Consider the following 26949-nt stretch of genomic DNA (forward strand, 5'->3'; position numbering starts at 1 on the left):
ACACGGCCTAAAAACCGTGAGTCGGGACGTGTGTGATGATGTAGGTGTCCCCGGCAGAGGTCACGGCACGTCACTGCCCACATCCAGGAGATGCTGCACTGTCTCTGCGCGTCCCCAGCCCCTCCCATTCCGCCATTAAGCCACACCCCTCCCCCGGTCCTTTGCCGAGTGGTGATGACGTAACGAAGCCGCTCGCGATTGGTCGGCCGGGCGGTACCACTTGAGCGGGGGTGTCCTGCCTCTGTTTTGCTTTCCATTTCTGTCTCTGTCATAAATCTCTTGAGAGCGGCGGCCCCTCTGTGGCGCGCAGAGTTGGTACAGTCTGGGCCTCGCTGCTTCTTCGTTGTTCCCGGGAGCGGAAGGAGCCTGGAGTCCGGTAATAGGTGAGGGAGACCCGTGCGGGGGGTGGGGAGGATGCCGTGTGATTGTATTGTGCACGGAGAAGTTATGAGCGAGCCCATGGTGTCAAATAGTAACCGGGGAGGACGCTACGTCTACTGCAGCCGAGTGTGCAAGTGCAGGGCATGATAGGAAGTAAAGCCATGTAGACCTGTGGCCGGGGGTGCATGTGTGTATGTGGAATGGGCAATGTGCCTATGTGTATGGGGTCATAATGTGCAAACGCACCATGTGGACACTGCCCTATGCATGAGGTCACACAGCAATAGCCTGTCAAACCTAACCCTAGGCCTGGTGTGCATCTTGTGTGTCAATAAAACTTTGACAGAATGGTTGGCCGCAGCCCTTTTTAAAATGAGCCACTTAAAGGGGATGACACGCTTCCCCCTCCTATTGTGAGTCTCTCTTTTATGGAGGTTAAATATGCAAACGAGCTAGCAAGTGCTCGGTGGGCCTTCAAGGACCAGTGCAAGGCCCCCCCCCCCCATTTTTTGGCCCAGACTTATGTCCTGAATATTTTACCGTATGTCAATAATTAATGAAATGGTCTGATATTGGTGCAGCAACTTGGCTCCATGTGAACAAGGTCCAATAAGTCCTTGTAGTGGATGTGGATTTTGTAGATTCATTTTTCTCTTGCTCTTGAAACGCAATTCAAGCAAATGGGGCAGGAGGGACTCCCAAACGCAGATGTGTTTAGACTGGGAACAAGGAAAGTGTGTTTTGTATGGTTTACCTGGTCCTCATTCCGATCGCAAGTATTTGGGTCTAAAAAAAAAATAAATAAAATTGCGTTCGGAAGTTACTCCTCACTTATGCCCTTAAATTGCAACGTGTTCAAGTGGAAAATGTGAATGCGGCCTCGCTGTTCAAACTTCTATTTTCGGGTGTTTTGGCTTCTTTGAGCTTTCTCAGGTTTGACAAAAACTTTGATTGTTTTTGCATAAAAATAGAAACAATGAACTGACATTACCTCCGCAGAGGCCCAGCGGCAGTGACGGCAGCTGCTCTCCGATCTTTGGTGGGTTTCTGGATGTGAGGATGTCCCTGCGTTGTGCGCAGGGACGTTATAATGGATGTTACTGTGTATGAGGAGACACGTAGGAATAATGGCCATACGGGAAATAACAATAACTTGTGTCACTTGTTACTATTCCACTTTCATCTTCGCGTTGTGCACATAAGGCCCCTCACACATGAGCAAGCGTGGTCCGACCCCAGGTGAGTTGGACCCATCACCCTCGCTGCTGTGTGAAAGGCCTAAGGGTGATGCCACACATGGCGTTTTGAAACCGTTTTTGGTCCGTTTTTAAGCAGTCCGTTAAAAAAAGCATCAGTTTTTTAAAAAAAATCCCATGCGTTTTTTGAAAATGCATCCGTTTTTGTCAGTTTTTAATTGCGCAAATTTGGAAAACCTGTCAAAAACGGATGCGTTTTTTAACACATGCGTTTTTAAACGGATTGCATAAAAACGGACCAAAAACGGTTTCAAAACTCCATGTGTGGCATCACCCTAACTTGTTGTATAGCCACTGTAAAATGCAGTGAGTTCTGCAGGGGACACAATTATGGACAGGAATGAAAGAGTAGCCCTTTCAGTCTAGGTTCATCGCTCAGTAACGCAACGTATAATCCAATTAAAGCTAATGAAGAACATGCGGCCTTGTACACAGCGCAGAGCCTAATGACTTGTCACGTAGGGAAGAAAAGCTTCATAATACGGCATGTAACGTCTTATATACTGCATACACACGTGTAGGAACTGTGCTACACCATTGTTCACAGCAGAGCTTTAATTAGTCCTTAGGCTGGTGCCACACGTAGCGCTTTGCTGGTGCCACATGTAACGCAAAACACCGGCGGCTCGTTCCCAATCGCAGGCGTTTCCATAGAAATGCTGATGCGATCGGGCCGAGGCCCGCCCCGGTGGGCGCGACTTTGTCTGCGTTTGCAAGCGCAGACAAAGCGCTACGTGTGGCACCAGCCTTAGGGTGATGCCACATGTTGTGTTTTTGGACTGTTTTTTAAAACATGCGTTTTCGGTCCGTTTAAAAACGTGCAGTGTGGCATCGCCCGTAAAGTGGTTGTCCTGTGGTTAAACCCCCGTCCAAAAAAAAAACCCACAAAACAGCGCCTCTCCTGACCATGAGTAGTGTGTGGTATTGCAACTAAGCTCCATTCATCTCTATACAGCTGAGCTATAACACCAGCCAAAACCCTGTCACTGTTTTTAGAAGAAAGCAGCCATGTTTTTATTTTACCGGACAACCCCTTTAAGATCAGAGATTTTGTTGTATTTGGCCTTCTGTAGTATCTTACTCTTTTTATTTTATGTCTGCATTTTAACAAACTGGATTGAGGAGAGGAAGGCCGGTGCCAGATGATTTTGGCAGCAGCTTATCAGGCCAAGAAAGGATTATGTGTGGTGAAATCTAACATGCCTTATCCTTATTTCCCCTGCTGTCCAGGGACGGATGGATAACCCCCCATATACACACAAGAGGTGGGGGGAGTCCTATAATACTAGAATTCAGGACGGCCACGTATGTGGAGCAAGACAAAATCCATTTTTTGTGACTTGGTTAAATATATTTTCTTTTAATGATTACAAATTTGGGACCAGGATTAAAAATTGCTCCAAACAGGTCACTGCACAGTTCCTTATATGTTGTGACCAACATTGCGAATATTATGCATAGACCTTTGGTTGGTGTGTGCGCCATGGACCGGGCAGTGTACTGTTTCACGGACTGACCGCAGCGCCACGGATGTTGCTGCTATTCAGTGGGAAAGAAAAGTCCTTATATAACTATAACGCACGGAGTCCTGTCCTCTGCTCTGTCGTCCGTCCGTGAAACAGGGCACTGCGTGGTCTGCGATTCACAGGCCAATTCATCTGAATCTATTTTTCTTTAAGGGGTTGTCCAGTGACACTAAGTTGGGTAGTGGCTACCTTGCTGATCAGTTGGGGTCTCTGTAATGGGGCCCCCCCACAGATCAAAAGAACAGGGTCCGTTTCACCCCATACTTTCTGTGGAGCTGAGCACAATGCTTGGCTATCTCCATTGGCACCATATAGATGAGTAGAGCAGCAGGACACACATGTGACTGGCTGCTCTATTCATCCGGGGTACGGCCACCTGTTTTTGTGATCTGTGGAGGTCCCATCACTGAGACCCCCACCGATCAGCAAGTTAACCCTTATCCAACTATGGTCAATAGACCACCCCTTTAAAAGAGATCTACCATGTGATTGTAGATTCCCTCTGTCAACCTAAGCCTTAATCTGTAATCTACTTTTCCTTGAATCTAATCTAATTATTAAAAACTTTATCTAAGTAATATGTAAATTACCTGCACAGGCTACCAGGTCATGTAAGAGCCAGACTGAACGCCATAGTAGCCTTTGCCGAGTCGCTTCCTTGCGCGCTCCTCTTCATGCTCGCAACAGACGTGCTGCCGGCTTCTATGCGCATTAGCTCATACTCATGACTCTTCTCAACCCATTTTCAAATGAGATGAGTCAAATTTAGTGGTTGCAGGGTAGTGTCATTTTAGAAGCCCCTTTCTTTGGTTTTATAGCACCTAGAAACATGTTAGTGCATATTTAAGATAAGGATCTCATCTTTCAGATCAAACCAGGCTTATGGTTTTGTGATCTATGGAACTTGACACTCAGGTGGTTAAAAAAAATAGTCGGGAAGTGGATCTTTGTCAGTTGTTTGCATCTCCAGCTATGTCTTGAGTTGCTTGTATCTCCGGTTCTGTAGCTCACAGAAGCACAAGATGTGACCTGAAAGACTAGATCTGTATCTTTATGGTGATGCCATTAGCATGTATCTAGGAGCTATAGAACAGAAGATAGGGGCTGCTGAGGTAACACTGCCCCTGCAACCACCAAACTTGACTCGTCTCATGTGAAAATTTCATATTTGCCTGACATTGGGGTAGATATTTAATTGGTAAACGGGTGAGATTTCACCTAAAAGAGGGAATTCTAGAAATGACGTGTGAGGAGCTGGTAGTTTAGTAGAGTAATACCTGGTGACCGTCTAAGTAGCTTTATAGTTATTAGACGTCTACTGCATTTTATGGTATAAGCACAATCAATCTTAATAACACTCTCTTGCTCTTTGTATTGGTGTCCAGGACAGAATCGGGGCGCTCCATCTCGTAAGTCGGACTGAAGATGTCTTCTGCTGCCTCCTTCCTGAAGAGAGGGCGCTGTGTAGAAACGTAGGCAGGACACAAGTGGCGGAGCTGTGTCCCGGTAATGGAGATGAATATCTGATGTAGATACACCTGTACAGCGGGTCTATCCCTTCTTATTATTCCTGTCTGTCTTACAAATAGAGAGTCAGAGAGAGAGAGGATCAGGAACACAGCTATGGACTCAAAATGTCCTGACCCAGGAGACACAGCAGAAAGATCTCTCTCTCCTGCTGAAGGTGAACACCCAAGGGACAACGACTCCGGCATTGAAGATGAATTAAAAGAAGACGACTGCGATTCCACCATTTTTGTATCATTCAAAGGGGACATTGGAGACAGAGACCTCCAGAGAAAACTAGATAACATATTGCGAGGAGTGCCTGGTCTTATCAGCATGGGTAAGAAGATTCCCTCGGATATCTATATAACAAGTACCACACCAAGGATAAGTTACTACTTGTAGGATTACAGCTCTGATGTTGTCACAGGAGTATTGTGAGCATCTAAATCTTATGTATTCACACACTACTTCTAATGATTCATGGGAACCTGTCAGCAGCTTTTACACTGCTGAACTATTAGGTAGGATAATTCAGATTAGTGCTACACGATGTATCAAAGCCTCGATACTTGTTCCATGCTCACAACAGTTTAATACCGGGTTTCTTTCATTTTTGGTACTGAATGACTTGTGCTATTGTACAGACTCCTAGTATCTGTCTCAGATGAATCCTCAGAGAAGACATCTGTCTCCTTTGTATAGAGGGAGGTCTGAAAAATAGTAAAAAAAAAAAAAAAGTTGAAAAAAAATATTATACAGGCAGTCCCCGGGTTACATACAAGATAGGTTCCATAGGTTTGTTCTTAAGTTGAATTTGTATGTAAGTAGAAACTGTATATTTTATTGTAATTGTAGATCCAGACAAAAATTCTTTTTGCCCAAGTGATGATTTTTTTGCTGTAATTGGACCAAGTATTATTAATAAAGCTTCAATTACAGCTGATCAATGCAGCCTGGGACTAATGTAACATTCATAGAGCTTCTCGAACGGTAACAGTGGGCAGAGAGATCCATCTGTAACTAGGGGTAGTCTGTGAGTCAGGTTTTCTTGTGTAGGGGACTGCCTGTAATAAAACAAACCTAACAATTCAAATCACCCCCTTTCCCTACAACTGATATACAGGCGGTCCCCTACTTAAGAACACCCAACTTACAGACGACCCCTAGTTACAAACGGACCTCTGGATGTTGGTAATTTGCTGTACTTTAGCCCTAGGCTACAATGATCAGCTGTAACAGTTATCACAGGTGTCTGTAATGAAGCTTTATTATTACTCCTGGTTGTTATCACAACACAACATTTTTAAAATACAATTGTGACAGACACCCAAAAAATTTTGGCTGGGTTTCCAATTATAAAGTATACAGTTCCGACTTACATACAAATTCAACTTAAGAACAAACCTACAGACCCTATCTTGTATGTAACCCGGGGACTGCCTGTAATAAACTGTAAAAATCATAAACGCATTCGGTATTGCCACGTCCGAAAATGCCCGATCTATCAAAATTGTTTTTTGTTTTTTTTTTCACTGCATTTAACCTCCTTAACGGAAAATGGCACTTTACGGGTAAAAATAAAGTTATAGATTTTTGAACGTGGGGAGTGAAAAATGGAAAAATAAAGCAAGCGAAAATTAGCTTGGTTTGCAAAAGAAGACGGGCACGTTGGCGTGGCGGGGGCATATTTGCGATTAATCCACTGCTTTTGTGCCAGAAAACTTAGAAGCAATGATAAATCTCGCCCATACTAAAATAAGGAGAATTCTAGAAAGGACATTTTATCCCCTAAAATAGGCATATGGGGTGTGACTGATCCTGCTGGTTGTCCTCCCTCCTGTGCTTTACAATGTGCCTTTCTCTATGGTTACTCAGTACAGGAGCCAGAAAGCGGTCACTGCTCCTGCTACAGGAATGACCGTAGTATTATAAACTTGTACACATAGTAATCCTTGTGCCACCATAGGGGAGCAACAAGTTGTGTCCTGCAGTGTATCCATTGTAAAGTGGAGGAGCCAAAGGAAGGAGAGGGAGGGAGGAACAAGGGAGGACACAGAGCTCCATCTTTTGTGACTTTTTGCCAATTCAATCCACTTTTCAGTTCAAACTTACTGCAGATTTATCTTGCGGCTCGGTACACGGAAGACAGATTTAAGAAGTGCGACTTTTCAAAAATAATCTTTTATTAGCCCCACAGTGGGGAAGTTCCAAAAACTTGCTGCAAAATACACCTAAAGAGCCCAAAAGATGCGGGAGAAAAACATAGTAAGGTGTCAAATCGGCCCAAGTGTCGACATGGCCCCCTGGTTATTATCTTGACATGACTGTTGTATACATAGAGGGGACTTTGCCTCTTTTAAACCCCCAGTACACATAAGGTAAAAGTTATTTCCTCACTAATTCCTTTTGGGAGTAAGCTGTGGCGTACGTCATTCTGGCCATTGACTGCAACTGAGTGTGCCTGCATATGGGAGAGTTGGGGGGGTAATATCTGACAAGTATGTTGTTACATTAAAGGAAATCTACCATTAAAATCCATCATTTCAAACCAGGGACACTTACTCATAGATATAAGGAATCTTCTACTAACGTTCCTTCTATAATCAATTTGTATGCTAATGAGTCAGAGGACATGTTACCAGGGCCCCTTTGTATGGAGCTGCACAGGCTGTTCCATGCCCCTGTGGGCTGAAGCTTCCTCTGCTACTGTGAGAGTAGATCAAGCAGAGGGAGGGGTAAGTGCTTGAGGGATCAGGAGATGGTGTAATAGCCTAGTAACACCCACCTTTTGGCTCATTAGCATAGTTTTAAAAGTTGATTTTAAATAAGAACTATAAGAAGATACCACAGTCACGAGACCTGGAGTAATTGTCCCTGGTTTATCAGGATGGATTTTGATGGTAGATTTCCTTTTAAGGTATGACTCTAATTGCTGTCAGCTTCCATGTTACATGAAATATGCAAAATCATGTGGATGTGTCAGGTCTAGTTAATGGCTCCCGTAGCATACAAAGAAGGGAAGGCGTGTTCCCTTTTATTGATGGGTAGTTAATGGATGTACTATTAAGGTGTTTTACTATATTTCACTTTGTAGAGTCCAACCATCTAAAACTTAGAAAAGTGGAGCCATGGAATAGCGTCCGGGTCACATTCAACATCCCCAGAGAAGCCGCAGAGCGCCTGCGCCTCCTGGCCCAGGGCAACAACCAGCAGCTGCGAGATTTGGGAATTCTGTCCGTCCAGATTGAAGGTAAGGATGTGTGGTAATGGTTATTGCCTTTTCCATTACCTCCCACTTGTACTGTCTACCAATAATAGGGATCCACAACCAAATCTGCCTCAAAATCCGTGTATTACAAACAAATGGATTAGATATACTTAGGGCCACGTGTGTGGTCTGGACCTATAGTATTACTATCTTTTTACAAATTTTGCATTTCTGCAAACAAGGAGGTCCTTCGACCAATATTGATAATGATTTTGTTAAAATATAACTTTTATTAATCGTTCATTTAAACCATGGGGAATATTTTCCCAGTGTGTAGAGACAAACAAAAAAATTTATTAAAAATAGGAATGGTGGGAGAAGATGTTGATTTTTTCTTTTGAGCAAGGAGGGGAATGTGAGGAGTTGAGATGCGCTACCTTTTGTGTATGAGTTAGGGAGTTGTGAACCCACAGGTAGGTATTGGAGAGTTCTCTGTGTTGCACACAGGTGGGTATTGAAAGGTTCACTGTGCTAATTACACCCTTTTAGGGTAGTTAGGGGCTACACAATGTTGGATTTTATAGCAACATTAGCAACCACATTAACATTAGGGTGAATATGGACTGTTAGGAGTGTATGTCCACACTCAAAGGCTACCCCCTCACACTTCGGGGTGTTTAGACCATGTGGACATACACTCCTAACAGTCCATATTCACCCTAATGTTAATGTGGTCAAGACTTGCTATAAAATCTGTGCACATTACATGTTGGTTTGCTCATGAATTTTCTTGCAAATTTGGAAAAGTTGGTTGAGTCTTCATTTGACTTTGGAGGAAATCTGGACCACATCTGTAGAGGAAAACAGGCCGTGGATTTGGAAATCTCACACTAGATTCCTCTCTGAGAAAAAAAATCTGCAGCAGAAAATGAGAGCGTAATCCAGACTGTACAGAGTGTTCACAGCTAAAGTTTACTGCGTTAATGTCTATGGAGGCTATGTACACGCCTTTACCATGCAATGCGTATCACACATAGATGACAAAGATTACTGCTCAGATGATAATTTGCTAACAGAAGTACCATATTTTTTTCGGACTTTAAAATGAACCCCAGATTTAGCCATCCAAAAAAAAAAAAAAAAATATATATATATATATATATATATTTGACACCAATGACATTTTTTTAAAGGGTTGTGCATAAATGCTGCATTGCTGTATTATTAATAATAATAATTCCTTTATTTATATAGCTCACACAGATTATGCAGCACTGCACAGAGCTTTCCAAATCTGTCATATTCACACTTCACATCCATACACTCAAACACCGCTCTGCTACACACACACACACACACACACACACACACACACACACACACACACACACACACACACACACACACACACACACACACACACCTATACACTCGCACAACACTGCTATTCAGACACATTTTTTTTTAATATATACAGTAGGTACATACATACTTCCATATACCCATTCCCGTTGCTACTCCATCTCCTGTCTCATCCCCTGACTATTGTTCGCACACAAGCACAATGCAGCTTCAACCGATCACTCGCACAACACTGCTACATACATTCACTGACATGAATATACACACACCTCTTAGAAAGACTTTTCTCCTTGCTATAAAGAGTCTTTACAGTCCTACAAATACAGTAAATTGGCATTAAGTTCTCATTTCCATTAACCATCTGATTTATTATTTCCATTGCACCACAGGAGAAGGTGCTATTAACCTGGCATTGGCCCAAAATCCTCCTCAAGAGGTGAGGATGAATGGCCCTGTGGCAGCAAGTGCAAATGCCATGAGGCTTGATCCAAGCTTTGCAGTGCAAAATAGAGCAGGTAAGTCTCAATTATTATGGTGTCTTCTGGATTCAGCTCCTAATGAATTGCAGCAATAAAGTACCGTAATAAAACTTACCATAATCAATCACTTTTTAGGCTTAGTCAGGATGAACAACCCAGCAACAGCCTCCATGATGCCCCAGGGTCCCCACGTTTCCTCCGCCATGATGGCTGCCAGTGGAAGCGCTGAGCTTCAGCCAAGAACTCCCAGACCTCCTTCACAACAGGGTAAAATGTCTTGGGTTCTGGTCCTAACTAGAAGTTCCAGGGGGTCGCTGGTCTCAGATAAAATCACTTTTAAGAAGGTTGCTGGGAGCTGAGAGAGAGATGCTGACTGTGTAACTCACTGAAGAGAATTCCTGAGGGAGGGGTAAATGAGGGAATTAATTTCTCATTAGTGTATGAAATGCAGCCAACATCTCCCTCGTTTCCCCCTCCCTCAGGAATATTCTTCACCGAGTCACACAAAGCCAGTGTCTTTCTCAACACCCTCATTCGTGATTTAAATTAGATCTGAGCAATGGGCACAGTGAGAGACTTCTGTGGGAACCTGATATTGTGTGAAAACCTGATGATAGGTTCTCTTTAATGCTCTCAAGTGGAACAATAATGTATTAAAAGACTTTGATCTAAAAAGTTGTCACTTCTAATCTAAAAATTACATTTGGGTAAATGTGTGATCATCCTTGTAATTGTTGATTGACTTATTTATATTTATAGGGGATGGTTGCATTTGAGAGTAAAGTCCATAAACTTCATTGTTTTACTAATATTGTGTTTCTGTACTAGATATGATGGATCCTTTTGGGTCTGGCTTGAATGCTCAGTCGCAGAATCACCCCTCCAGTTCCATGGCTCCCCAGATGCACCCCATGCAAGGGGTTGTCGCTAATCGTCCTGTTAATCCAGCCAACTTTCAACAGTTTCAACAGCAGGCTCGTCTACCCCAACACCAGCAAGTATCCCAAGGCCTGCGCCCTGCTTTTGCCACACCCGCACAAGTTCCTGTGCCCCCAGGCTGGAATCAATTGGCATCGGGAGCTCTGCAGCCACCTCCAGCCCAAGCAAGTATGGGGACAGTTGCCTCCAACCCACAGTGGAAGAAATCTGGTCTGGGTGGAGGTCCATTACAGCAACAACAGCAGTTTTCTCAGAGGCCATCACTGTCCACAGGGCAAACGCCTTCTCATCCCCCACCTCCATATCCATTTGGCAGCCAGCAGGCATCACAAGTTCACTCCAATTTCCCTTCCATGGCCAATTCCAATCAGTTCAGCTCACCTCCAATGAAGCCAATGCAGGGAGCACCGGCACGAGTGCTCACTCCATTGCAGCAGCCCCATCTCTCCAAGTCTCCTGCTTCATCTCCTTCCTCCTTTCAGCAAAGCTCTCCTGCCTCCTCCCCTACAGTGAACCAAACACAACAGCAGGCCATGGGACCAAAGGCAGGACAGGGCGGCACATTGCCTCAGGGGTTCCAGCAGCAGCCTGTCAGCTCTCCGGGACGCAGCGGCATGATGCCACAGGGCAGCAGCGCAGGAAACTTTATGATGCAGCAGAATCAGGGTCCACAGAATATTCACGCAGGTAATAATCCTAATTCATCAGAGGTATAACTGCCCCCCTATAACGTGGGAATATCCTTAATAGCCTTTTTAAGTACTTTCATTACATTTATGTCTGGCGTTCTTCTTTTTCTGTTTTAAGGGGTTCCCAAAAGGCTTCCACCAAATTTTCTGCAGGGACAAACTGCTCCCAGCGCTGCAGGGTCACCGGCCGGCAGCGGAGCAGTGCAGCAGCAGGCAAACCCTGCCGGACAGGCAACAGGTATGATACACACTGAATGTAGACAATACACTATCATTATTATTATTTATTATTATTATTTGGTTTTAAAGGACACCTGTCATCAGGTCAGTGTCACTTGTCCTGTCACTACTACCTGTTGGAGCAGCTCACAAGGTTCCCATCCCAGCCTTTATCTAGTTATTTCATAAATTATTCATTGTAAAATCTATTTTTTATCATGTAAATGAGGCTGGTCACATGGTCAGAGGCAGTGATGTCACCCCTGTTACCCCTCCCCTCTCCTCCCCCTGCTCATGTCTGTGTGTAATGTATAGTAAAGCATGGCTAGTGTGTGTCCTGCATCTGCTGACATGCTGCATCCTCCTAATATACAGGTGAGAGACACAGGCATCAGCTACACATGAATCTGACATGTTCTGCTGTAACATGGCTGCCTGGAGCTGCTGTATCTCTCCTATACACACACACACATGCACACACAGGCTGCAGGGGGCGTGGCCACCAGCACCAGGAAGCACATCATTATACAGCCTCACATCATTATACAGGCTGTCAGTCATGCACTGGGGGTGTGGCTGTGCCTCCCACTCATGAATAGAGTGGACAGTTTGAATATGCTAATGCTTCATTGGACATTTCACAGGTCATTTGCATACAGCTTTGGGACCTCATTGCTTAGGTTTACAGGCACGTAGAGGGACAATGAAGGGATAGAGGCAATGCTCTCTAATGGTAGTTTATGAAAATATATTTAGTTTAGGGGGGTTATTTTGCATGACGGGTTCTCTTTAAGTATTTATTAGTAATTCTTGCATAATCGTGCAGACTACCAACCATTTAGTTACTAGAGATGAGCAGACCCCCTGGCTATTTGCTAGGGGCTTCCATTTACCTTATTGGCTGTTCAGCTGCCAATCCAGCAATATCTTCAGGTAAGGTGGACGACCCAAACGTGTATGTCGGGTCTGCTCATCTCTACTAGTCACACCTTGGGCTTTTATGGTTGTTTGGGAAAAAACACTTTAAAGGACATCTACTACCAGGATGAAGGATTGTACAACGAGCACACTGACATACTGGTGTTTGTGCCCCCCTCTAACAGGACCTGCCCTCCTTTAAACTTCCTATGCCCTTGTTTTTAAGTAAAAAAGGATTTAAATTTATTGCAAATGATCCTGAGGGGCTCCGGGTTCCATTAAAGGACAACTACCACCAGGATGAAGGGCGGTATGCAAATGAGCCTAAGGGGCTCCAGGCTCTCATTTGTATAAATTTAAAAGCCTTTTTTGTAAAAACCAGGACAAAGGAAGTGCAGATACTGTCAGAGGGGGCACAGCAGCAGGTAAGTTTGCTTGGTGTACAATCCTTGTGCCTGGTGGTAGATGTCCTTTAAGGAAGTTTACAAGAAAAAATTACAAGAATGGTTTATTGTACATTACTTTATATTTATATCATATAAATATACTTCGTACTGGAAAGTTCTCACATTTTGTGTTTTATATTTGTGTGTCCTTCCTAGGGGGTCAGATGAATGGAGCTTCTCACAATCAAATGCAAGGATCTCACGGTGGCCCTAATCTCATGCAGACCAACCTGATAGGACTTCATAACAATCTGAATAACCAGCAAGCGAGCGGAGGAGTCGGAGTCGGCCAAGTCAGTATTGGCGGCTTGCACGGTCAGCCACAACAAGGACCACAATCTCAGATTCTTGGCATGCACCAGCAGATAATATCCTCCCAAGGTCAGATGGTCAATCTTCAAGGGCAAGCCCCTCTGAACACACAGGGACAGCTGGTCCTTTCAAGAAATCAGCTTATGTCACAAGGACAGATGTTGGGAGCCTCTCAGAATCTGGGCCAAGCCCCACAGAGAATGACCCCTCCTAAGCAAATGATTCCCCCACACAACCAGATGATGGTGTCCCAAGGTCAGGCCGTAATGCAACAGAATCCTGTAATGGAGCAGATTATGCAAGGAAATAAACAGGGATTTGGTAACCAAAACCCTGCAGGTGTGATGGCGGGACCGAGTCAGCTAGTGAGGGGACCCACTCCCGGACTGGTCAACAATATGTTACAGTTCCAAGGGCAGAGCATATCGCAGCAGGGCACAGCGGGGGGTAATCCTCCACAGGGTGTCAATATGCAGGGTCAGGTCCTCCGACAGACCGGAGCGGGCCAGCATCTACAACAGGCACATGCTGACCCCACAGCTCAGGCCGGGAGTGACCTAGGTGCTATGCTGAATGACATTACCATGCAGCAACAAGGAAACATGGCTGCACAACACCTGCAGAACATACCAGGCAATGGTGGCCCCGGCCAACACTTTCCAGGACACGGCCTACAATTTGCCTCGGCGTTCGGTCAGGGAGGAAACGCAAACCAGCTTTCCTGCGGTCAAAACTCAGCTTTCCCGGTTAATAAAGACGTTACCCTGACCAGCCCCCTCCTGGTGAATCTTCTCCAGAGCGACATCTCCACCGGACACTTTGGTATGAACAACAAACAGAATAACGCCGCCAAACCTAAGAAGAAGAAGCCGCCAAGGAAGAAGAAGAACCAACAAGGAGAGGAACATATGAGGTAAGTGCAAGAGAGAAGGGATAAAATGTATATAGAAAAACATTGCTGCTAACTTCCAGAAACGGCACCAGGTTGAGTGTGATATTGCAGCTTTGTCTGATCAACTTTTAAGGGCATCTACCACCAGGATGAAGGACAGTATGCAAATAAGCCTTAGGGGCCCCAGGCTCCATAGGTGTAATGACAGGAGTAAGTGCTGATTCAGAAGTCATGAACATGCACACTTGGATTACACACTTAACGCTGCAGCCCTTTTTCTTTTGTTTTTGTGGTTCCATTTTTCCCTCCCCATCTAAAAATCCATATATATATATTTTTTTTCCATGTACAGAGCTGTATGAGGGCTTGTTTTCTGTGCCCTGTACACATTCCATGCCCTGCACTTGGAAAGCTGTATTTGGGTTGGTACAGTCAGGAAATTGTATATGGTTTATTATGTTATAATACATTTAATTAAAAAATGAAAAATAAAAATTCACTTTAGCATGTTCTGACACTCAAAACGTTTTCATAGTTGACGTTACGGACCTATATAAGGTTTTTTGTTTTTTTGCAGGCAGAACTAGCGTTTTCATTGCTACTGTTTTGCAGGCAGTAAAAATTCTTGATCACTTTTCATTCAGATATTTAATTTTTTTATTATTGCCAAATGTAGAATAAAATTAGTGATTTGGGGCGCCATTTTCCGTTGTTCGCCGCTGGGAATAATTGTGTTTATATTTTGAGGGGGCAGGAATTTTTGAAATGCGGTTATACCTACCATGATTTATGTAGTAAAAAAGAAAACACTGTCCGCTCACCCAATCACGACCCTCCTCCTCATGTAGACTTTCCCGTATGTGGGGTGCACGCCTTCCAGATCCTCAAGCACACGATCAAAAACTGAAAATCATGATTTATGATTTTATCAGTTTATTCTTATATTGGTTCTAATGAAAGGGGGGGGGGGTTCTGTAATTAAGACCCCTAGGGTACTTGAATCCTAGGGGTCTGATTGTTTCTATCTATATATATAATATTTCCCGCTATAAATAATGAAACCTGCTGAATGCAGGTGTGAACTTTAGCCTAATCTCACACTGAAATTGAGTTTGCTGTATAAGTTGGCATAAGCTTGCATGCAAAAAAAAAAACTGAACATGTAGTCTCGGCTTTGGATAACAACCTCCATAAATTTCCTATTATTAGCTTACTGATCAGGTCTTTTATAATGTCTCCTCTCTCTTCCCAGCACCAGCGAGACTCGTATGGACGACTCGGATCAGACAGGCATGGTTGGTGAGCAGCTGGGAAACCTAGACGCTGGTCAGAAGCTTTCAGATTTCACAACCCGCCCGCCAGGTAAGTACAGCCAGGGATCTGTACATAGAGGAGTGAGAGAGGCTGCATGATGAACATGATGCCGACTCTTGACACTTTTCGAAAGTGATTTTGTTCCTGTTTTTTTTCCCTCTTCCAGGGTATCCGGCGCAAGGTATGGAGCAGAGACCGCTTCAGCAGCTTCCTCCTCAGTTAATGCAGCTAGGACAGCAACAAGGTCAGAGCGTGCAGACCCCTCCACAACAGATGATGATGATGTTGATGATGCAGCAACAACAACAACAACAACAGCAGCAGCAACAGCAACAAGACCAGAAGCCAGTGAAGCTTCCCTTACAACAAAATATTTTCAATCCCCGGGCAGCTATGAACCCTGATGCTCAAAGGATGCCCATGACGCAAGGTGGTAACCTGCCTGTAATGGTAAATTTACAGGGTTCTGGTTCCATACCACCTTCTCCAGACAAGCCAAGGATGTCCATGGTGCCCAGTGCGTCATTGGGAAGCAATGGTAGAAAGATGGGATTCCCAGAAAGTGGGCAGAATCAGTCTGGCTCACCTCTAGGTGAGGGATCTTCAGTCGCTCCACTCCCTGACATTCCTGACCTCCCTGCAGCATCTGGAGCCCAAGGCAACATGGCTCCACACTTGCTTATTTCTCAAAATCCAATGATGATGGCTGGCACCAAGCCAGGAGCTGCTTCTGCGCTCTCTCTGGGACAAGGTACAAGCCCCCAACAGCAGCACTCCAACACTATGGCCGGCAGTCATGGGCACCATTACCAAAGTGTTCAGACTCCCTCACAGTCATCAAGGCCTAAGACACCCAATAGAGCCAGCCCCAGACCTTATTACCCCCAGACCCCCAACAACCGTCCTCCTAGCACAGAGCCCTCAGAGATAAGCCTCTCCCCAGAAAGACTGAATGCCTCCATAGCCGGTCTCTTTCCTCCTCAGATTAATATTCCATTACCTCCCAGACCTACACTTAGTCGAGGTTTCGATCAGCAAGGCTTGAACCCAACTACTCTAAAAGCCATAGGACAGGCTCCTCCTGGCCTTGCCATGAACAGTCAGCCTTTCGGTCAGCATGCAAATAAGATCGATAATGGTTCAGGAAAACCCAATGCCGGTGCCAACAAGCGATCAAGCCCGAGCAACAGCAGGCGTTCAAGTCCTGCATCAAGTCGTAAAACAACACCAAGTCCTGGAAGGCAGAATTCAAAGACTGCAAAAATGATGCTTGGAGGACCACAAACCCCTGGTGTCCTACACAATATGGAAATGCAGAGGAGCATGGTGACCAACCAGGTGTCTGTACAAAACCCTGTTCCACCTCCAACTGGACAATATCCTCCTATTTCTATACCAAGTGCAGCGGCCATTACTGAGGAGATGAAAGAAAGCCCAAATGCGATTCCAGAGAGTGACCCACAGACACTTCAGATGGTTCCTAAAGAACAGGTCACAGCAGATTTTAAAGGAGACCTGAGGATGCCACCATCAGAAGAGCTTCCTAAGAGAGATGCACTGTACACGGATGTCCCCAAACCTCCGGGTGGTGAAGACTTGTCTGACGTTTCTGCTGCTATGAGAGACGCTCCAACGTCATTGAGTCAATTACTTGACCACTCAAATGCCCCCAATGTAAATATGAAGCCCCCAAATCCAGCTCCTGAAACATCCCCAGAAGAACCAAAAACAGAACTTTCCACGTTGTCCAGTGATGGACCCAATAAAGAGGCACATTGTATCACCAACCCACAGCAGTACCCAGAACCTGCTCAGTCCAGGTTAGATCCAGCAGAACCTAATGCTAACGTACCGCTGAACCTCCCTGGTACATCCCTGAAGAGGCCTGCCGGTCCAACTACTGTTTCCAACGCTTTGCCTCAAAGCCAGATTACAGTTTTTGTGACATCAAATCCTATCACCACCTCTGCCAGTGTCTCGGCCCCCATGGCATCTCATCTGCAGCCCACTTTGGTGCCGACTGTGGTCACCATGCCCAATGTAGGGAATAAAGTAATCGTATCTGAAGGACAGGCCTCTGTGCAGCCTAATAGTCGGCCCCAGTTTATCACTCCGGTCTTCTTCAACTCTTCATCCATCATCCAGGTAATGAAAGGATCTCAGCAAAGTAATATCCCGACTTCCAACACTAACTTGATGCCCCAGTCGGTTGCTGTTGTGGGACCTTTGCATATTTCTCAAAATATTCAGTTTCCCGGACCCCCTTCTTCTTCTGCTCCTACTAGTAGTAGCACGAGCTTACCTACCACCCGACCAGGCCTCATAAGCCCGGTACAAACTACACCCCAAATTTCTCCATCCCAGTCGTCTTCCCCTCTGCCGTCTGCCCCCATACAGAACAGCTCGGAAAATATTGGGTCCCAAGTGGGAAAAGCTCCAGAATTGTCTTCTCCGGCAACGTTACAACCTACAACATCGCCGGCGCTGGACAACAACCTGGACACTACTACAAGCAAGTTCTTATCTGCACCAGTTGTAGGAAACGCCATGGAGGGTGCCAAGGACGTCCCAGATGATGTTGCCTCTTCAGTTCCTGAATGCACGGATGCCAGCAGCGGCTCTGGTGGCACCACAGAGCAAGGTGGTCAGATAACTTCTGAGAGCAGTGGTACTTCTGCTGCTTCCAAGGATCTTTTGGGCCCTGTAGCGAACGCTCCTGTTGACCTCCTGACTTGCCCTTCACCTGATGCCCTGATGTTGGCTGAAAAGAGCAGCGAAGCTACGCTGGCAGAACAGATCAGCACCACTTTCGACGAAACCGTTCCTGAACAGATCTTAGAAACAGGTACGACTGCCATAAAGTAATGGGAATGCTCCTCACAGGATGCCATATCGCCGTTCAGTCTTGTAATTTACTCCTGTAGCCCTAGCTCTGCATCCGGTCTGTAGGTGTAGTATCTGCAAAGAAAGATAGATTGGTACTTTGCTGTTCTGGATTATAACCCATTAAACTTGTCCCAGCAGGTAGAGTATGAATTCCATAGTTTATGCAAATTCTCACCCGTTTGCCTTTTGAAAAAAAAAAAAAAAACCCCTCCATGTGACAATGACGAAAGAAGAGTCACATATATATTTTTTTTACCTGAGCTGGATCAAGCTTAGAGACTAAAGGTGGTAGTTCTGTTCTATAGCACCTGTTCTTGTTGTCATAATAAAGATAACAATCTCCTCTTTAAGATCGCATCAGGTTTGTGGTTTTGTGAGCTACAGAACCGTAGATAAGGGCAGTTAAAGACATAGATGGGAATTTGATCTGCAGCTCACATTTCCAGATAGGGCTTTAACTTACTGTATCTCTGTTGCTTACAAGCCTGGTGTGATCTGAAAGATGCTATTCTTATCTTCAATATGACACCAAAATCAGGTGCATTAGAACAGCAGATGGGGGAAGCCTGAAGTGACCCCCGTGCAGCCTTTAAACTTGACTCATCACAGGCAAAATATGACTGTATTTTGCTTATTTCACACGACTTTGGATTAGATTTTTTTTTTTTTAGAGGTAGAACGGTGAGATTTCTCATATGAGGGAATTCTAAAAACTTCATACCCTTTCTGAGAGGGCAAGTAGTGTAATGGGGTAAAATCTGATGACATGCTCCCTTTCTAGTTGAATAACTTTGGGTGTTTTAAAGGAAATCTACTATCAATATCCATCATGATAAACCAGGGATATTACTCTTAGATCCAGGCACCGTGACACTGGTAATTTTCATATATTTGTTATCCATGGCCTACTTAAAAAATCAACTTTTAAAATTATTCTAATGAGCCAAGAAGGCTCAGGTGGGTGTTTCCCACCATGTTACAATGAGCAGAGCAGGTCTCCCTTTCCCCTGCAGCTGCTAGATTACACAAACAGAGGGAGGAGGGAGAGAGCAGAGTGCTGGGGAGACGCGTTCTGCTCATTGTAACAGCCTGTGAAGCTACAGCATGGAGGGGCTCTGGTAAAACCCCAAAAGCCCTTCAGACTCATTAATATAACTGTAAACATTGATTTTGGAAGGAAGGAGAACCTGGATAACAAGTATTAGAAGATTATCACAATCCCTGTGCCTTGATCTATGAGTAATGTCCCTGGTTATCATGATGGATTTTGATGGTAGATTTTCTGTATTTAATCTGTTGTATAAGTGATGGATTTCACATTGCTTGCCCTGATGCTGTCATCCGTCACCTGCTAGCAGTGGTCACTCATGTGGTCAGTCACTTCTATGTTACAATAGTAGGTGTTGGTGCTGGACCACATAAGGAGCTGTGATTGGTAGAAAGTAAAAAGACCTCAGAGTTCATATTAGAAGTATACAATGATGAAGTTGTATCTTTATGAGGCAGAATTTTAGATGGGTTTATGTTTAATCGCCTAGTAATGGGCCTACATGAGCTTGGAGTGGTTTAATCCTGACATGTAGAAGCATCTTCTGTGTCTGGCCGTACGCGCTGTAATGATTTATTCCAGAATCCTTCCATCCTGATAACTATACAACCATGACACGGCCGCACCCTCCTCCCTGTACTGAACTGGACAGGAGCCTCGTATTCTCTGTGGGGGGGTTTTAGGAATACAGGCAGTCCCCGGGTTACATACAAGATAGGGTCTGTAGGTTTGTTCTTAAGTTGAATTTGTATGTAAGTCGGAACTGTATACTTTATCATTGTAATACCAGCCAAATTTTTTTTGGTCTCTGTGACAATTGGATTTTTTGGAATGTTGGGTTGTCATTAGAACCAGGATTAACAATAAATCTTCATTGCAGACATCATTGATAACTGTTATAGCTGTTTATTTTGGCCTAGGGCTAAAGTACAGTAAATTACCAACATCCAGAGGTCCGTTTGTAACTAGGGGTCGTATGTAAGTCAGGTGTTCTTAAATAGGGGACCGCCTGTATTGCAAAAAGTTGGTCTTGTGGGTTCTCTGCTTTCAATACCTTTCTTCTCTTTGTTAACCTTCCCTTGACAAAGCTCCTTCCGAGAACACAGGGCAGGAGGAAGGAGCAGTCAGTGACAAGCAACCTGGCCCAGACACAGTAGGTAAGACGTCTGTCATGGTTTCCTTCCGCCCTGAAGACGCCGCGTTCCTAGATTTATCAGTTTCCGGGTTTGCTGTAAACCGCCAAAAAGTTATCCCAACCTACATCGACGTCATGTACGCAAACCATCGCTGGACTTTTTCATTGCGTCTGTTCCTAAGGGGGGGCAGCCGCATCTCACGTCCATCACATTGTCCGGGGGTCATATGCCTTCCTCTGCCATCCGTGTATCATCCTTGTGTGGTCACCTACATAGCAGAGCAAGATGGCAGCCTGCGGAGCCATGACAGAGACAGGATATGTAATCCTCACAGATGCAGAAAAGTTCCACTTTTTAAATCTGTTTTTCTTTTTCTTTCAGATCCAGAGTCGCAAGATACCATGGAAATGTAAGTGCCGCTTTATTGTGTTAGTCTCTTAGACTTTATTGACTTCTTGAATCCCTTCAAGTCAATGCATAGTACTGACAGACATACTGTTCTCTATCGTATAAGCTGAGGAACCGAATTTTACCACACAAAACTGGGAAAACCTATTCCGATGACCCCCGTCAGGTCGGACCTTTTACGTTGATAAGTAATGAGTATAAAACATGGTGCAGACTATATAGTAAATCTAATCAGCTCTTATATAATTGTGTGGATTTCTCTTACCATGGATGTTATTAGGAAGATGGATAAAAGAATGGGAGCATTAATATGATTAGAAGACACCCCCTCCTAGTGAAGCACGCAGGATGTCTCTTTTATTTCTTCTGCACCAAACGTATAGGTCACCACAACTATTATTTCGTATAGGAGCTAGGCCTAATTCAGAATGTCCGAGATGTGGAACTGAAGAGGCACATATACTCCACATGATGTGGGGATGTAGAGAACTGGAATCCTTCTGGAAATCTGTATTAGAATTGACGCGAAAAGTCTTCTCTGTAACAATTGAGGAAAGTCCCCTAGCGTGTCTATTAGGAGTACTGAAGATAGACAATCTGACAGAACCTAACAATATTGCAATATAAAGATCCTTATATCAAGCTAGGAAGGTTATAGCTGCTCATTGGATGAGGCCTAGGCCACCGGACAAGAAAGAGTTTATAGACCGTTTTAAATGTAATAATACAACTGGAGTATAGTACGTATGTGAAAAGGAACGATGTCTCTAAATTTGAAAAGATTTGGGGCAAATGGCTAGATACGCCTGGTTTGCCATCAAGCTCCCTTATAAGACTAAGGCCAAGTCTAGAATACCAATTATCATTGGCTAAATGAGTAAGGATAAGCTTAGGTCTACTTTAGTGTGAGAGACTGAATAGGACCTACTTGGTCTTTAAAGAGCTAGCTTGCAAGGGAGGGTGGGGGGAGTTGGGAAGGGAAGGAGGGAGTATGCTACTGATACTAAGCGTATACGTTACTTCAAATTGTGAACCTTGTATAAGACGAAAGATACAATTGTAACTCTTTCGAAATACTTTCACAAGTGCAATTCAAGATGGTAATATTGTATACGATCAGAGTCTATTGTAATAATATGTACATACTTCCCTCCAAGTTGTACTTGTTGGATGTGTTGTTATTATAAAAAAATGTTCAATAAAAATATCTGATTTAAAAAAAAAAAAGACACCCCCTACCTTAATGTCTGCAATACAAAGCTCTCTGTGATCTGCAATTTCGTTATAGTAACTTGAAGAGTTTTTTTTTTGTAATGTGCGTGTTGGAGCGGATTCATACTGCCATTGTTGGTCCATGGAGTCCTGGGGCTCAGACTGACATCAGTGCTGGGATGAACCTCCTTACATGATGGCCATCTTTGATGTGAGGAGTTCCTGCTTTTTTTTTTTTTTTTATAGCTGCAGCGAGACTGTACTCATGTTCACACTTACTATTTTAGTAAAATTACAGGCCCTCCTTACATCAGAGATGGCCAAAAGACTCTGCACGGTCTGTGGTTTGTGGACAGACAACGGCAGTATGAATCTGCTCTAAGTATCGGGGCTGGATAATAGGTAATTTACTAATGTACATTTATTAGAAGTCCTTCTCCACTTTCTTGATATGTAAAGTGAAACCTCCTGTCTTTTACCTCATCAGGCAGAGATTCCTGTCCATATAATGGCCGCAGATGGAGGGTCATGTGATCTCTATCTGTACATGAACAATTGCCCTGCCAGGAGCTTATGATAGTGTTCATGAATATAAGATCACAGTTTATGGACAGGAATGTCTGACTGATGAGGTAAAAGACAGGAGGCTTCACCTTGCATAACAGGAAAGCGCAGCAGAACTAATAATAAAGTGAAGCCTCCTGTCCTGTCTAGGAATCATTTGTCATCGTACCTCATGTTTTTTGTAATGTATGTGCAAGTGTGGGGGGGACTGGATATAAGGTAATAGTTCTGCCCCACTTTCTTGATATGTAAAGTGAAGCCTCCTGTCTCTTACCTCATCAGCCGGACATTCCTGACCATAAAATGGCCACAGATGGAGGGTCATGTGATCTGATTGGCAATTGTTTATGGACAGATGTAGATCACATGACCCTCCATCTGCAGCCATTGTATGTAAAGGAATGTCTGAGCGATGAGGTAAAAGACAGGAGGCCTCACTTTACATATCAAGAAAGTGGAGCAGAACTATTACCTTATATCCAGTCCCCGACACTTGCACACACATTACAAAAAAACATGAGGTAAAATGACCAACCCCTTTGCTCTATTCTGGACTTACTATGACAAATGATTCCTAAAAAATACTTTGGAGCTTCAGACCTTGGTTGTCACCTCTCTTGCAGCGCCTCATGGTATCCTTTGTTTTCTTCTAGAGAACCAGCTGAGCGCTCACGGCCTCCGAGCCGAAGAAATTCTAGAGCGGAGGAGTTTCCTGTAACCCAAGATGGCGTGGAGAGCGGACAGCGGAAGCGTTCAGCGCGTCCCAGCACTGCATCCGTCTCAACGAAAGGTGAAGGAAAGCGGCCAAGTGATTTACAGTAGATATATTTGAAGTCTACTATATATAAAGCTGTGGCTTTATTGGGTCTATTTGGGCCTGATACTGTCTAGTATGAGTATAGCTATGAAGTGGGGGTGCCGAATAGTGCTGTATTATGTGCACTGTATACTTATTCTTGTAGTGAATTGATGGGCTTCTATTTGCTAACATTTTGCCTCTGGATTTACATGACATTTAGATACCTATAACTTGCGTTACTCTTAAAGGGGTTTTTCGGGCCAAAATTATTAAAGTGGCTGTCTGTGGTCAGGTGTTGTGTTGAAATATAAGACCAGGGGGATATAAAAAGCGCGTTTGTTCGCATACGGAGGCTCAGTGGGGATGCAGTGGCGCATTAGCTACAGCAGCAGTTGCCGGCTGTAGCAAGTGTGCTCCTGTTGATGTGAGGTTGAACCGAAGCAATGATCCCAGAAATCCCCTTTAATAAGCAAGCCAGAGAATAGGCCTTTAATAGGTTTTTGCATGAGAATATGACACACCGAACCCCCACCTATCAACACTTTTACACTATGGACAAAGCCTGCAGCCATGTCCATAGTGCCCAGCTCCCCCTACTGGCACACCTCCTACAGGTAACAAGGGTGCAACACTATGGAGGAGGGATGGGACAGCTTCCGGTCACATCCGTGGTGTAAACTGGCTGACCCCCATAATCTAGTGACCCATCCCAGGGTTAGTTATCCGTTTCGAGTCAGAAAACCCCCTTTAAGAAATGGTTGTTTTTTTCGCTGTTATAAATCTGCTGTGTTTCTTTCAGAATCTGGAGCCAGCCCCCCTCAACCCAAACGGAGGAAGTCCAAGTAAATTTTGTTTTCTTGTCTTTTTTTTTTTAATCTCCCCCCGCCCCCCTTTTTTTATTTTATACAAATCTGCTGACAGATGTGTATATGTTTGTGAGCTGTGATATATCTCTATTTTTTTATGGACTGGAGGTGAATTTGCTTGTACAGTTCTCAGTGGTTTTAATTATGAATGCTCTTTTGTTAAATGAACCCGGTTAAGCTACTTGGCCTTATTTGGACCTGTCACCTTACATTTTTCTTCTGTACCACTAGAGGGCAGCGGGGGTCCAGTCTCGTTACATAACATCTCTAATTAGGAAAAAAACGTTTCCAACTTTTATAGCGAGTGGAAAGCGGAACCATTAAAGGGACATGAGCTCATAGTCGCCTTCATCTTCTAACATGTAGCAGCTATATACTGTCACCCCATATACACAGCGCTGCAGGGATCCTGAGCACCGATGCCCCTGCACCCATACTGTATTGTACAGACAATAATCTATTCTATTGTAAATTTGGGGCCATTTAGGATAGGGGTATGTAAGCCATGCATGGACCTTCAGAGTCATATATAAGGTATCTGGATGTATTGTGCACCTTTATTGTGTTGATGTCATACAGTAGGTGGACAATGTAATATCCGCACCCTCAGACAGTGTAATATTTTATATATAAGCTCTTGGGCGAAAATGAAATATAAAGTTTTTTGGGTCCTTATCCTTTACATGGAACACAATTGGGCACATTGATGCTATTGCCCATAGCAACTAATCACTGAAAGAAAATCTACCATCAAAATCCATCCTGGGGCACTTACTCATAGATCCAGGCACCGTGACTGTGGTGGCTTATATTTGTAATCCATGGCCTCCTAAAATTGTACTAATGAGGCAAAAATGCCCTGAGGTGCGTTACCAGCCACTTTGTGCTGTAGCTTCACAGGCTGTTACAAAGTCTCACTCTTCCCTCTCCTTCTGCCTGCTGTAATCTCACACAGGGGGAGGGGAAAGTGCTCCTGCACAGTGTAACAGTCTGTGAAGCTACAGCAATCTCTCCCCTCCCGTTGTGTGAGATTACAGCAGGGAAAAGGAGAGGGAAGGGTGAGACTTTGTAACAGCCTTTAAAGCTACATCACATATGGGCTCTGGTAATGCCCTCTAGAGCCTTTCTTGCTCATTAGAATCATTTTCAAAGTTTATTTTAGAAGAAAGGAGGCCATGGATAATAAATCTAACACGATTACCATAGTCATAGTGCTTGGATCTATGAATTTTGATGGTAAATTTCTTTTTTGAATGATTGCAAGAGTTGAAAAGATTAATGGAAAAATGTAAAAGATCTTTTCTATCTGGTTGCTATGTGCAAGGAAGAATTCTCTAATGTTTAGTTTCCCCTCCACAGCAACTAATCATGGCATTGTTTCTAAAATAAATGCTGTGCTGTGATTGGTTATCAATGAGGCAGATTTTTTTTTTTTTTTTTTTAGTGATTTGCTTATAAAATGTACATTACCAGTGAGGGCTCTCCAGCAGATCTCCAGGCCTTACACTTACACAAGTAAAAATGTGTTTTTTAGAGGGTTTTTTTTTTCCCCGGAATATGGAAAATCTCTAGAGGGGGAGAAAAAATGTGCCCCCTTACGATTCCTGTGTCCCTCCAGTACTTTCAGTAATTTGGATATTGGGGGAGGGGGGGGGAGGGGATTACAGGACATTTCAACCAATAAGTGGCCATTTCAGACTATCGGACAACCTAGGAATTGAAGTCCCCTGGAAAATGGCTGAAATGTGTCCCGTGACTCCCCCAAAACTTTTTTTTTAGTTTGTGTGCACGTCTGTAGACTGGAGCAATGTAGGAGCCGTAACCGGGTAAGTGTGGGTTCTTAATTTTGTTTTGTCCTCCTGGAGACCTCAAGAGGTTTATCATATTCCTGGGGGAAAAACCTTTTAATTAGGTGTCCTGCAAACTAGCAGTACATAAGTCATAATTCTATATATCATCATCATCATTCCGCAGCAGTATCTCCTCAAGTAAAACAAGGATTGGACATGTTGATACCAGACATGGCTGATCCTTCTTCATCCTGAGAGGTGATCTTGCTAGGCTGCGTTCACACGTTCAGTTTCTCAAATGTAGTTTTTAAAGCCAATAGCAGATTTGGATCAAAATGGATGAGAACATATAATGGAGAGTTTCTACTACTTTTTTTTTTTGTAAACTGCATCTGAAAAAGGGAAGGTGTGAACACACCCTTACTCCTTAGACTTTTCAGTCGATGAATATCTGATGTGTATGGCCGGCAGCTGGAGAGCTACAGGTTGTAGACTGCTGCCATGTTGTATCTATAATAAGCTGTTATTATAATGTCCGCTTAGGAAATGAATGGTTGTACCCGCCCCCTAGTCCCTCCTCTCGGTTTTTTTCAGCCCCTCCCACCGTTTTGTGTTGTCAGAGTACTGTATTTATATAGCAGAGATTAATAAAGCCTCCGCTAGCGACTGAAACGTTGTAAATAATTTTAACAATCATATGGTTAATTTGTTGTAGAATTGGACCAGTGGAAATGTTTGTAACAAAATATGTGGATGTTTTAAAATTAAATGTTTTTTTTTTCTTACTGAA

At 43.9% G+C, this 26949-nt stretch overlaps 1 protein-coding gene across 2 annotated transcripts; it reads left to right on the plus strand.

Annotated features, from left to right (window-relative positions):
- Positions 1-168: 168 nt before the first annotated feature.
- Positions 169-26949, plus strand: NCOA6 (nuclear receptor coactivator 6). 2 transcript variants are annotated; one of them, XM_072112169.1, is made up of 15 exons: positions 169-383; positions 4549-4669; positions 4753-5009; positions 7767-7922; positions 9632-9757; positions 9857-9988; positions 10550-11347; positions 11468-11587; positions 13089-14157; positions 15389-15498; positions 15617-18295; positions 20473-20541; positions 20902-20929; positions 23358-23494; positions 24303-26949. In XM_072112169.1, the coding sequence occupies exons 3-15, from the start codon at positions 4787-4789 to the stop codon at positions 24347-24349; spliced, it is 5694 nt and encodes a 1897-aa protein (XP_071968270.1). In that variant the 5' UTR covers positions 169-383; positions 4549-4669; positions 4753-4786; the 3' UTR covers positions 24350-26949. The 2 variants fall into 2 exon arrangements, with proteins under 2 accessions (XP_071968270.1, XP_071968271.1); XM_072112170.1 differs by lacking the exon at positions 20473-20541 and having other exon boundaries at positions 170-383.

The sequence above is a fragment of the Engystomops pustulosus genome, chromosome 6, assembly GCF_040894005.1.
Source record: "Engystomops pustulosus chromosome 6, aEngPut4.maternal, whole genome shotgun sequence".
Lineage (NCBI taxonomy): Eukaryota > Metazoa > Chordata > Amphibia > Anura > Leptodactylidae > Engystomops > Engystomops pustulosus.

What these genes read in the sequence shown, in the direction of transcription:
- NCOA6 (XM_072112169.1), top strand. Translation starts at nt 4,787, where the DNA reads ATGGACTCAAAATGTCCTGACCCAGGAGACACAGCAGAAAGATCTCTC. An exon ending in TCTGTCCGTCCAGATTGAAG is followed by an intron (nt 7,923 to 9,631) that starts GTAAGGATGTGT and finishes ATTGCACCACAG; the next exon opens with GAGAAGGTGCTATTAACCTG. An exon ending in TCCACAGAATATTCACGCAG is followed by an intron (nt 11,348 to 11,467) that starts GTAATAATCCTA and finishes TTCTGTTTTAAG; the next exon opens with GGGTTCCCAAAAGGCTTCCA.